Source organism: Apaloderma vittatum, unplaced genomic scaffold, assembly GCF_000703405.1.
Source record: "Apaloderma vittatum isolate BGI_N311 unplaced genomic scaffold, ASM70340v1 scaffold10887, whole genome shotgun sequence".
NCBI lineage: Eukaryota > Metazoa > Chordata > Aves > Trogoniformes > Trogonidae > Apaloderma > Apaloderma vittatum.
In genome coordinates, this window is record NW_009724580.1 from 16,736 (window position 1) to 29,848 (window position 13,113).

A 13,113-nucleotide genomic window follows, 5' to 3' on the forward strand; every position below is an offset into this window, starting at 1 on the left:
ATGAAGGGCAGTCCCTAGGTTCCTCTACATCCCTGTTATCCATACAGACACCAGAGCAAGAACAATTGTACCACCAGGTCCTGACCATTTTTGCCTCAAAAAGGTAGGCAAAACTATCATTCAGAACTGCTTTCCTATGACTTGCTAAATATTCAGCTAAAACTGGTCACAAGTGAACCTCTGCATCCTCTTCCATCCCAAACAGCTTTAGGAGGACAGAGCTGCAGTGACTTACCAGAGCTGGCCCCCCACTCCAGCAGCAATTTCTGCCCACCAATCCCAAAGATACTCTTTTGCATTAATAAATCAAGATATTTCATGAGTGGATGTTTCTCCTGTCTGTGACCCTGAAGAAAGCTCAATATTCCCCTCCTGTGGATTGTATCCTATAACAGTAGTTGACACTGAGGTCAAATTCAGTGGAGACTGGTTGGAATCACTTTTCCTTGGGACCAGCTGCAGCGCCAATGGGAACTAGGACAGGGGTACCTCTTGGCTAGGCAGCCAGTCTCCCTTCCTAGCTCACAGCAAGAAAGTGCTCTTCTTGAGAGCAAACCACCACTCACATCCTAGACACTGTCCTATGGAGGCAGTGGACCATGCCTTTGAGGTGAACATGTCCTTGCTCTGGCTGTAAAGATGGAGTACGTGATCAGGTCACACAGATAAATTGTGAGATGAGACTAATACTGACAAAGAGGCTCTGAGGAGTAAAGAAACTCCAAGAAGAGGCCAGGCCACCATCATAGCAGGGATGGCCCTGACACATGGCAGAAAAAGATTTACCTACATTGTTTGGTAGAGCAGAAATCTACAGAAAAGCAGATATGCACCGCCAGAAGTACCGTGTCGGGGAGGAGAAGGGGCAAAATGGATGAGACAGGGCATTATGACAGAGAAACATTGCCAAGTGAGTTTATTGAAAAAAAACATTTCAGGATCCAAGGAAATGAGACAAACTGCAGGAAAGTTGCTGGGGAAGATCAGCACATGAGAAGTCATATGTAAGGGAGCTTGTCTTCCTGGGCTGGACTCCAGGCTTAACATTCAGTCATACTCACGAGGTTGAGAGTCCTATTGCTTTCCCTGTTGAGAAAATAAGAAAGAGGGATTAGGCATAGAGTAGTGCTGAAGCCCTGTTCCTCAATTCACTGGCCTAAGTATTGGTTTAGTGTTGACTGGAGATAAAGAACAGTCTCAAAAGCCTAAATAGTCCCTTTCATTATTATCATTAAAGGAAAGAAATCAAAGGTTTCACACATTCGATGAAGTCCAGTTGGCTTGGTAAAGTACTTTCCACATGCCCCGATGAGCTTGTGTGACAGACTACATGCTGGTGAAAACAAGTAAAGTATCTTTGAAGTTAAACAGGAAGCCACATGTAGATCACAGAAATGGGCCCTTCACATTTTCCCTTAAAAGGCAAAAAAACCCCATCTTCTTGCACACATCACAGCGCACCAGAAATGTCCAGTATATGCCCATGAGCTGTTAGTCAAAAGTACACTATGAAAGCAGCCCTGCATTCATATGAGGTACAGGAATTGATCATGAAAAGAAGGGTTTACTCTTGTACGTACAGGTAGGCATTGCAGAAAAGACATCTGTTGCTGTATGTTTTGCCGTCAGAGCCGCAGTGAGGCCTATTTTCCAAGGTGCAGATTGGAGATACTTCTTCAATGCCCTTGCAGTGCTCCTGCACACAGAAGACAGACATGAGTGTCTCTGCCCGGGAGCAAATTGGCACCCCAGCACAAGGAATGACACCCCACCGAGGCATGAAGCTGTCTGTAACACCATAATAACCAACTCAATGTTTCCTCCTGGTGACAGATGTGATCTTGTACTGTTTCTCCTCACTGCCGTGTCTTTTCCTGCACTGTTACAGGGCAGTGGGGTGGATGGTGGCTGCTTTATGTCCAGGATGAAATTCACAAGTGATCTCTTCAGGTCTGCACACCACTGCTCCCCCAATTTTTAGCCCAAAGCAGAGGACAGTCCCCTATGAGCCTAACAAGATGCCACTCTGTTCCCATCCTTTCCCACTCACTCTTGTGATATCCTCTTCACAGCGTCCATTCTTTCTTTTGCCAAGGTTGGTCTGATGCAACCTGGAGGATTAGAGACCATCTTTAGCTACAACCTTTTCCATTACAACCATAATGCAAGAACAATTCTCGCTCCCACGCAGCACACAGGAGATTTTCAGATAAACTAGCTTAGCATTGCCTGCACAGCACTAACAACAACATGCCCCTTATGGACCAGGCACGTCTTCTGGAATAACTCTCTCCTCAGCTGATGCATCCCCCTTTGCGGAGCTCTGCAGTCAAATGCCCATGGTCAAACACTGATCAGGGCAAGCAAGAAAACAGGGGTAGACACACAGGACCCATCCAGCACAGGGTTTCAGGGAGAGCACTTGCACTACTTGGCACTCACAGACCCAAGCACCCCTTCTGCAGACCCCCCAGAGAGAAGGACAAGTACGTACAGGTTGTGGGCGCACAGCGTACACTCGCTGGCATAGGTGATGCCATCGGTACCGCAGACAGGATCGTAGATCATTGTGCAGGCCACCAGCTGTTTGCCACTGCGCAGCGTGGAAGTGGGGTACCGGCTGCAGTCAAGCTGGAGGATGAGGATGGAAAAGGTCTGGCAGGGGCTCTGCTCTGCGTGAGGGCACCCAGACACAACCCCCCTGCTTATCCTTCTGCCTTTTAGGATCTGCCATAGGATGAATTACAGTTATATATTAACTCATTCTTCATGGAACACAAGCAATTTCCTTTCACAGCCTTATGCTGGAGAAGACTGAATCAAGGCTCGAAGGCAGGCATTACTCATTCAGCTTTGTATTTATCATGGTGTCCCTATACCTTGCTGACCCTACTGAGATACTATAAAAAGCAGCTCAAAAATAATCTGCAAATCAAAATGGCATTATTTACGCACTTCCTGCAAGAAGGCCGACTGTGACCAAGGTGGTTTTTCATGGCCCACAAGAATGGAGGGGAGATGTGCTGACAGGCCTTTTGCAACGGGATGGCTCTGAGTGTTGAAATCTGCCAAGAGGGCTAGCAGATAAGCAGCTGAAGCTGATTTACACCAGTTGAAGAACTGGCCTTCCGTTTTAGCTCTCCCAGTTTCTCCAGTGCAAGCTCTTCCTCCCTGATTTATGTATCTCACCCAGTCTGAGCACAGAGCGTGCTCAGGAAACAAAGGAATGACATTTCATAGTTTGCTTGTATAGAAATGAAATACGTGACTTGGGATGTTGACTCTCTCAAACACATGCTAATGAGATAGCTTTGTTCTTCTGTTCCCCAGTGAGTGTAAATAGTTTAGAGCCAGCCAAATATAGTTAATCTGGTATTTTTACAAGATTCATTGTTGGTATACATTAGATTATATTGTGCTAAAAAAAGAAAAAAAAAGGAGTTTGAATCTCCTGGTATATTAGGTATCAGCATTCAAAACACAGACAATTTTGTAATCTTTGCAGAACATCCTTTTGTAAAACGCAAGCATCCAGAAAACATCAGCTGCCCTGGGTCTTCTGCATCCCCTTACCATATTGCCAGGACAGACTGCTAAGCTCCTGTGGCAGCTGTGATAGACTGTTGTGGGAAAGGGACTTTTTATAAAGCCTTAAAAATCATTCACGTTACCTGTCTCATAACTCGTTCCCCACCTGTCCTCTCCCTCTTTCTTATCTTGTCCGTGCAGGAAGGGCACATCGTTCTTGCTGCCGGGAGGGTGACAGTCGCCCACAGAACATCGGACAGCACAAGGTGTGACCCCCAGAAGAGGCTCCACCAGCAAAACCAGTCAGCGCTTATTCAAGTTGTGCAACCAGCACCAGCCCAAGCTCTTAGTTTGCTTTAGGTTTCACTTACCTGGTGAACTTCCTCTGTACACCTTCCACTATGCTTCTTGGCAACATTGGTTCCAAATTCACTGGAAGAGAAAACAAAGTTAAAAATGCTCAACGGGTAACTCTGCTGAGCTCTCAGAGGGTGACCTCCAGGGCTTACGCGTTGTGGGCACACAGGGCACAGTCATTGTCGTAGGTGACACCATCTGTCCCACAGATCTCTCTCAGGATCAAAGGGCAGGCTGCGACGGTTTTGCCATTTTCAGTATGGCGCAGGTATGTGTTGCAGTCAACCTGAGGAGATATAATAACAGTGCCAGGAGATGGAAGAAAGCCAGTCCGCCCGCTCTGATCCTCCAGATTTTAAAGGGCTTTTAAAGTTTAGTTTTCCATTAGAAACAAATTAAGTCATTGTAGTTGGGTTTGGTATTGTCTCCTAAAAGAGAGAAGAAATGAACAGCTGGCTTAAAAAGATTATTTTCCTATAGTAGTACGTATGCAAGTTTTAAAACAATCCTTTAACCCAAGGAATCTGATTTAAAGTGTTTGCCATTACGTCCATCCTGACATAGTTAACTAAACCAAGATCCTGTTTCAGCTTTTTCAAAGCAGCAAAAAGAACTGTTCCACAAGCCCCTGTTGCAAAATATTTAGAATATATAAAATCTACCACTTCAAATAAACAGGCAAACACCTACTGGAAGTCAGTCTGCACTAGTTAAGCATCACTGACACTTCACTGTCATTTTGCATAGTTTCCCCAATGCAGCATCTCTTATTGCCCGTATTTCCCAAACGGTCCAAGAGCAAATTAAAGCAAAGACAGCATTTTAACAATGTGTCTTTACTATAGAAAATATATTGCAGTCCCACAGGACGCATGAAATTATTTTTGGTGCTTTAGAGCTGCTCTACATAAGCAGAATAAATGTGTCGAGATATTATCAGCACATAATGTTACTGTGCAGGATAATAAAGCTATTTCTGGATGCATACCCGAGAGTAGATTTTTCCTGGCTGACCAGAGCACGAGGATTTTTTAACCTGCCTGTCTAATGCAATGGAAATTCTAGCACTGACTGGATACAGAGACATCTAACGCACCCTTCTGTCTTTCTGTCCTTCTGGGCTAAAATGGGCTGCATCATTCTTGGGCTGCCTCTGATGATTTTTTTTTCAGAGATCTCCAGTACTGGGACATTTTGTTCTGAAAGTCCCGGCCTGTTCCCGTTCTCTCTTGCCCTCACATTCAGCATGTTGGTAGAAACCTCTGTGAGCAACTAAGGACAACCACAGCAGCAGCCCTGTGCATCACCCCTCCATGCACCCAGGAGCAGGGAGCCCAGCCAGGGTCCTCCTGGAGACTGAAGAGAGCGGAGGAGACAGTGCTAGCTTTATAGCCAGTTACACTTACAGGAGGGCTTTCTTCGTTGCATCTTCCCTTATGGCTTTTCTTAACGTCCGTCCTGTGTTCTCTGAAAGGGAGAGGTTGGTGTTAGCCTGCTCACCAGCAAAGACCTGCGACACCTAGCTGCTGCAGAAAGCAAACCACAATCATAGCCAATATATGTGACAAACAAAGCATCTGATCGCCTCATGAAGCAGCTTCTCATCATCAGCAAGTCATCAAGTCATCAGCAAGTGTAACCCTAAGCAGTAAGAGACCTATGAGGTGTCCTCACTGTGGGCTACGCAGCAGCTCTGTCCTCTGCCCAAATACCACAGCCCTCAGCATGTTCAGATTGAGGGCTGGCTCTCCCACAGCTCCCCCGAGGAGCACAAATGGAGCATCAGGGAACAAAATCAAGGTGACAGGGACTTCAGGAGGTTGGAGAGACAGAAAGAGACACAGATATGTTGGTATCAAAAGAAAAGTCACCTGGAGCTCTAACCATGGCTAACCACTCCAGAGAGAGCCCTCTGCACAGTACTTACAGGTTATGGGCACAGATGCCACATTCGTTCTCATAAGTAAATCCATCTGTGCCACAGACTGGGAGCAGAATCCTTGGACAGATTAGCAGGGCTTTACCATCCTTAACCACCGACGGGTATTGACTGCAATCAATCTACAAAAAGCAGGAGGTCAAATCTGAGAAAGTCCTTGGTCTACAAGAAAAAAACAGTGTAATCTCCTGGCATGTCTTTTATGCTGGGATGTTAAGACAACACTAGTGCTTTCTCAAAATCAGTTCTGCATGAATCATCTCACGCACAGAGGAAACTGCACAGCACTGCATAGTTCATGAGATGCCACAGAACTGGGAGTAGCTTGGTCAATTCCAAACACCAAGATACGCCAGAAAAGCAAAAGAAGAGAAAAACATAACCCCCTTTTCATTCTGCAGTATAGATATAAGCAAAACAAGGAATAATGAGTTTGAGCGAGAATATAGGAAACTCCACCTCAACATGAGGAAAAACTTTACTGTGAGGGTGACGGAGCACTGGCACAGGCTGCCCAGAGAAGTTGTGGAGTCTCCTTCTCTGGAGTCTTTCAAAACCCATCTGGATGTGTTTCTGTGTGACCTACTCTAGGTGACCCTGCTTTGGCAGAGGGGTTGGACTAGATGATCTCTGGAGGTCCCTTCCAACCCCTGACATTCTATGATTCTATGAAAACACTAAAATAGTGACAAAATTTGGACTTTGCTGGCAATGCACTTGAAGAGCATCCTCAAAGGAAGATTTAAGCCCAAATTGATCAACATCGCGTTCATGTGTCGACATGTCCTAGACCAGCTCTGAGACTTCTCAACTGATACACTCAAGATCAAAACTTCAGGTGTGCTTCATATACCAGAATATATCCCCACTCCAAAGGCTGGTGTAGGTGTGAATTTGTAATGAAAACACCATGCCTAGCTCCCGTGCAGCCCATCTGCCAGGGCTAGGAAGGCAAGGAGGGCCCAGAGGACACCTGCCTCAGGACGGATGGGATTTGTAGGCAAGCTCAACACAAGTCTTAATAGACACGTGGAGAAAGTCAGGCTTCAGGCCAGCTCACTTTCAGAGTAGGATGCAGCCTCAGGGAACCTTTCAGTTGATACAGCTAAGAGAAGAAATAGGCCTTATGTTGAATACTTACCTCAGAAGTCTCCTGTCTGCACTCTCCATCATGCTTTTTGCCAACATGAGTCCCGTGTTTTCTGGAAAAGAGAAGCAATGAAGTTGAGGAACTAAATGTTTAACCACTACTTGAGACTCTATTAGAGTGTAATCAGAGTATCAGTATTACTTATTAACAAGCTTATAGCACCTTCTCACAACATGCAATTTAAAGCAATATTCTGAATTGCTCCTTCCTCTGCTCAGTCACTGCCCATCCCACAGACTAACCCAAGAAGCTGCCATCGGACTTTTCAAGGTTGCCCCTACTGAGCACAGAGAAGGTATCAGAAGGAAACTGAAGGTAAATCCAAAACCAATCCAGTTTTTAAGAGACTTGAAGAAGCAGGCATAGGGAGAAATACAGAAGGATGGTTCTCAGGACTGCAGAGCATTGCTGGCTACTTAGGAGTGCTCTATGTATGGCACCTACCCGTTGTGGGCACAGATCCCACATTCATTATCATATGTAATGCCATCTGTGCCGCAAACTGGACTCAGGTTCCTTGGACAGGATACTAGTACTTCACCATCTTTGATTATTGTTGGGTAGTTGCAGTCAACCTGTCAAAATAAGGAGAATTAGCTCTGGTGGAACCCTGGCTACGCGAGAAAATTTGATGCACAACCTTTTTACTCTGTATCCCAGCCCCCATTTCTCCTGTGATAGAACAAACCCCCAATGCACTGAAGCTAAATCTTCAGCCTGAATATTATCCTAGTTCTTGAGCAGTCAAGAAAAAGGACTATATCAGAGAAGGGGCGATGCATGCAGAAGAATATGTACAAAATTTTGGGCCCATTCTCATTTAAAAAAACCCACCAGTCTTAAATTTAGTGGGAAATACTTTTCACCAGCTGAGAATCTGACTAATACTGTGTTGGTTTGGGTCGGTTTTCTCCCTACTTGTCCAGCTCTGCTATTATTTATTGCTTTTATTACTTCAGCTTCCCTGTAGTTAAGCACAGGGTTTGAAAGGACAAAGTGTAAAAAACCCCCCAAAATAAAATAAATTTAAAAATCAAGAAAATGGTTATCTGTCAGTTGGAGAATGGAGTTTCTACATCACAGAGTTTTGCTGCTGAAATATAGAAGCTTTTCTTCCTGAGGCATCAGACTTGTTGGCCTCATAAAAATATACAATAAACTATAAATATGGATGCTTAGTGCCCTCATGTGTCTCACTATGCCTGAGAAAGCAATCAGTAGGGAAGTTTTGAATCCTTTTTACAAAGGGTGGAACTGCTTGTGATCTCCAGAGAGAAAAGTGCCAACCTGCACAGCACGCTAGCAAGCAGAATCTTGGGCTTCCCCCTCCCCTGGGCACCAAAGCCAATTTATTATGTAGGGAAGCAGGTTCTGCAGCCCTGGCTCACTGCAGCTTCTCATTCCATATCCATCCTGCTTCGTCAGTCTGGCGTGTGTGCATGGGGTAACCCTCTCCTTGGAGCAGGGAGGATGCAAAATTCACCCTTACTATGCAGAAAAGTAAAGCATGGACTGGGACCCTCATAAGCCTTGTCTTATGGTCCTCCTGCAGTTTCCTAGGCAAAAACGTGGGGTTCTCAGGAGTCTATTAACAGCCCTAAGAGACAGAGTTTTGACATGTATTGCACTTACAGTGGCAACCTGCTCGCATTCTCCATCATGGATTTTGCTAATGTTGGTTTGATGCTCTCTGAAAGAAAGAAATGCTTTGGTTAGGAAGCCTTGAGAATCAACTTTTTCCATTACACTCTAGGCACTGGGACAAGAGAGCAAGGTCCCACATGTCTTGAGGGACACTACATTGGCTTGACCTGTCTGTGTCCAGCAGATGGTATCAGCAAGGGCGTGGAATTTCTGTATCACATGGCAAGCGTTAGGAGTAATCAAGTGTTACAAGTAACACTTTGATCTCTTCATGGCTCTGCTCTGGGTTGTCCTCTGGTTCTTTTCTGGTTCCCCACATAAGCACAGACAGAAAGTGGGGAAGAAAGCTCAGGCCAGGTGGAGAATTACAAGAAGACAGCTCCAAAAAGAGACCTTCAGAGACATCTGCCTTAAGAAAGACTAGTACTTTCACAGAAGTACTTCTGAGAGCCTTAATTATTGCTAATTATTCACAAGGAAGTTCAATGCACAAGACTTACGTGTTATGGGCACAGATCACACATTCACTGTTATAAGTGAAGCCATCTGAGCCACAGACTGGTTTCAGTATCCTTGGGCATGCTACCAGGACGTGACCATCTATTTCAGTTCTTCGGTACCTGCTGCAGTCAATCTGTAAAAATAGCAGGAATAGAGAAAAACACCCCACATTTTTTATATAAAGATATAACACTCCTACATAGCCTGCTTACTCTCCCTCAGCCTTTGGGGACAAATCCAGCATCAAACTAATTCCACTATAAAAAGTGGAAGCCACCATCAGTCCTGTGGGAATTCTCTCCTACTGAAGAAAATGGCACAGCAAGGAGGAGTGCAATGTGGATTTTGTAAGGTCCTTCATAAGATCCTACTGGAGCTATCCAGGTGGTGAGATCCTACCTTCAGCCAACATGACATTTTCATTTTCTTCCCAATTACAGAGGCTAGAAGTCTCAATTAGAAAAGTGCAGAGACATGGTACCAGATGGATCGTAAAAACCCTCTCAGCTTTGGTTATCATTAGATTTTAGCTCCCTTTGGGCTGTGCAGACCAGCAGTGCATGTTTTGTTTCCCTCTTGCATGGTGTTTGACCTGTCCCCTTTTACTGCCAGCTGAAGTCTGACATAGACTTTGTCTTACCGTAGTAGGTTCTGGTTTGCATTTTCCATCATGTGCCTTCTTCACACTTGTGTTGTGGTCCCTAGAAGAAAGTAAGACCCATGTTATGGATGGCAAAGAGCAGCATCACCTCGAGGCTGGCTGTGTCAGTACCAGCTGCTAACTCATACCCCCTCTGCTCAGTCCACCTCGGGGAGCTGAAGCTGGCCCTTGGCTCTGCAGCCCTTCTGCCAGGTCTCCAGCAATACTCACTGGTTGTAGGAGCAGATCTCACACTCGTGGCTGTACGTGACTCCGTCAGTGCTACAGACTGGCTTGAAGATCCTGGGGCAAGCTACTGAAATAGTCCCATCCTCGTTGACAACGCCAGCAAACTCCCTGCAGTTAAGCTGCAAAAGCAGCACACAATCAGCCCCAGCCTTGGCTCTCCCATGGAAAGAAACCCCCGTGCAGCCTCCCACCATAGCAGCCGGGAGGTAAATTTAAGGTATTATTTGGGACCTGCACAGGCAGTCCTTCATAAGATCCTACTGGAGCTATCCAGGTGGTGAGATCCTACCTTCAGCCAACATTTTCATTTTCCTCCTGATTACAGAGGCTAGAAGTCTCAATTAGAAAAGTGTAGAGACATGGTACCAGATGGATCATAAAAACCCTCTCAGCTTTGGTTATCATTAGATTTTAGCTCCCTTTGGGCTGTGCAGACCAGCAGTGCACGTTTTGTTTTCCTCTTGCGTGGTGTTTGACCTGTCCCCTTTTACTGCCAGCTGAAGTCTGACATAGACTTTGTCTTACCGTATTAGGTTCCGATTTACATTTTCCATCATGTGCCTTCTTCACACTTGTGTTGTGGTCCCTAGAAGAAAGTAAGACCCATGTCATGGATGGCAGAGAGCAGCATCGCCTTGAGGCTGGCTGGGTCAGTACCAAATGCTCACGCATACCCCAGTCCCAGCTGCTAACTCATACCCCCTCTGCCCAGTCCACCTTGGGGAGCTGAAGCCGGCCCGTGGCTCTGCAGCCCTTCTGCCAGGTCTCCAGCAATACTCACTGGTTGTAGGAGCAGATCTCACACTCGTGGTTGTATGTGATACCATCAGTGCCGCAGACTGGCTCGAAGATCCTGGGGCAAGCTACTGAAATAGTCCCATCCTCGCCGACGACACCGGGATACTGGCTGCAGTCAAGCTGCAAAAGCAGCACAGAATCAGCCCCAGCCTTGGCTCCCCCGTGGAAAGAAACCCCCGTGCAGCCCCACCACCACTGCAGCCAGGAGGTATATTCAAGGGATTATTTGGAATCTGCTCAAGCAGTCAGGAGGAGTGAATCTTCTCTGCAGAAGTTTCTGATAATGTTTTCCTGCTGGGGTCCAGGGGAGGCCCGGCATGGAGGAAAGATTGCTGTGGGTGAGACAGTGCCTAACGAAGGCGGCTGGTAATTGGGAGCCCAGCTGTACACCAGAGCCCTCAGCTCAAAATCTGATTATTGCAAATTACGCTGCAGTCTCCAGCCAGACTCCTAATTGCGTGGGAAGAGCATCACACAGATCCTATTCTTTTCTCTCTGTGATATAGACGTAAAAAAAAAAAACCGTGGAAGGAACACAGCTCCACCAGTCTTACTGCACAGAAAAAAAATACCAGAATCAGTGTCTTTAATTCTTTCAAGCCTGTCATCTGAAGACTGTTCCTCATGAGGAGGTAACCTACTGCATTTGGCTTGGAGTAACTAAATTATGTCTAAGAGCTGACACAAGAGGATTATATAATTACTTCTTCTCTTCTTCATTCTATGTAATGAACTGAATATATTGTAAAAAATGGGGGATCTTTTACTTTCTTGTGAAATTGGCAATATCATTCAATCACGCATTGGCAAATATTATTTGAACAGCCAAGCTTTCATTAGGTTTAAACCACTTGCTCATTAGGTAATTACATACTGCTTCTGCTATACCAGAAACTTGGAATAGAACAGAATAAACAGATCTGTAGCTCACCACAACTCCAAAGGCAATACCTGAAAGAAAAAAACGGAGATAGGAAAAAAAATCAAGTTATTGGCATGCAGAGACAATACACGGAAAATCTTTTCATGAAACAAATTCTGTGTCTGTTCTCAGATTCTGTATCTCTTCTAAGATATTTTCAAAAGTTTGGGCATGGATGTTTAAGATGACTGTTGATCTCTAGCACTGTCTGTCTCCAAACACATCCTTCTCAGTTACCAGGAACAGCACAGTAAGCTTAGAGCAATCAGAGAGGTTAAAGCTTGCATTTATATTCCTCACATGGATAACAATGCCACTTCTAACAGTTTTGTTTTGCCCTTACATACAGTACTTCCCTGTGCAAGCTCCTGCCCTGCACTAGGACTGCTCCTTCAGCAGTTTGCTCCTTCAAACCAAGGTGAAGAAAACAGTCACCTGCATGAGGTTTGCCAAAACCTCAGTCTTGAAGTCAAACTTTTTGCCATGCTCTCTCGGGAGGAATACTTCTTCATAGAATTAGGCTCTCCTCCACGTTACAGGACACAATGAAGCTCCGATTCAGAGAGATTGATCTCTGCAGCATCCCAGGAAATACTCACCTAAGCAGCTGCAAAGGGCTAGAGCCGCCTTCACGAGCACTCCCTTAGTTTTCATGGCAGGCAGCAGTAGGGTTCCTGCACAGCCTGCTCGCTCTGTACGGGAGAGGAAGGCTGTGGGTAGAAGCAGGAATATATAACACACCACAATATCAAGTGGTCCCACCTTATTAGGTCATGCCCCAAGCCTGTCATCATTGTTCAAAGCCAAAAATATATTTACCCAGATCAAGATCTCTAGCTAATGATTGACACAGGTGTGTACACCAGGAAGAGGTATTTGGGTGGCTCGAGGGGAGTGTGCCAGGACCTTTCTCCTCCTGGACAGATCTGTCCCAGCCCTGGGCTACAGCACATTCTAGGCTCACATCTTCCCTGCCACTAGCTAAATGCAATTAGATCTGTCTCCTCCTCTACAGTTTTCAACCAAGGCACCAGCTGATAACCCAAACCCTCGTTATTTAACCTCAGAGCGTGATGTTTGTAGTCATCCCTGCTGCATTTCATCCCAGTTTGAGCCCAGGCAATTTCAGCCCGGAAGGTCACCCGGGGCTCTGCAGGAGAAATCCTGGTCTTCCGTTTTAAAATGCTCAGCAGTGCTCTGTGTCATGTGCCAAATTTTTCTGTACTATAGCAAGGAGCAGAACTATTAAGTTTGGTCCTAAATTCCATGTTTTTAGCTGTTCAGTAATAAATCCCACGGTACCCTCTTCCCACCAGCTACCACCCGCCCCATGGCCAGCTCCTGACCCACGTCACCAAGCCCGAGTGACACCATCCCACAGGGCA

The 13,113-nt window shown here is 45.7% G+C and overlaps 1 protein-coding gene across 1 annotated transcript; it reads right to left on the reverse strand.

Annotated features, from left to right (window-relative positions):
- Nucleotides 1-1,040: 1,040 nt before the first annotated feature.
- Nucleotides 1,041-12,382, reverse strand: SPINK5 (serine peptidase inhibitor, Kazal type 5). Its single transcript, XM_009872561.1, has 16 exons — nt 12,328-12,382; nt 11,738-11,757; nt 10,790-10,926; nt 9,760-9,820; nt 9,119-9,252; nt 8,607-8,664; nt 7,419-7,549; nt 6,966-7,026; nt 5,813-5,946; nt 5,292-5,352; nt 4,038-4,171; nt 3,900-3,960; nt 2,495-2,631; nt 2,051-2,111; nt 1,581-1,696; nt 1,041-1,086 (listed from the first exon to the last, which is right to left on the reverse strand). Exons 1-16 carry the CDS (start codon nt 12,380-12,382, stop codon nt 1,041-1,043), a joined length of 1,407 nt encoding a protein of 468 aa, XP_009870863.1.
- Nucleotides 12,383-13,113: the final 731 nt, after the last annotated feature.

Coding starts and splice junctions, on each gene's coding strand:
- SPINK5 (XM_009872561.1), bottom strand. CDS start 12,382: ATGAAAACTAAGGGAGTGCTCGTGAAGGCGGCTCTAGCCCTTTGCAGC. Junction 11,758..12,327: donor AGCCCTTTGCAGCTGCTTAG/GTGAGTATTTCC, acceptor TTTTTCTTTCAG/GTATTGCCTTTGGAGTTGTG. Junction 8,665..9,118: donor GTGATCTGTGCCCATAACAC/GTAAGTCTTGTG, acceptor TCTTTCTTTCAG/AGAGCATCAAACCAACATTA.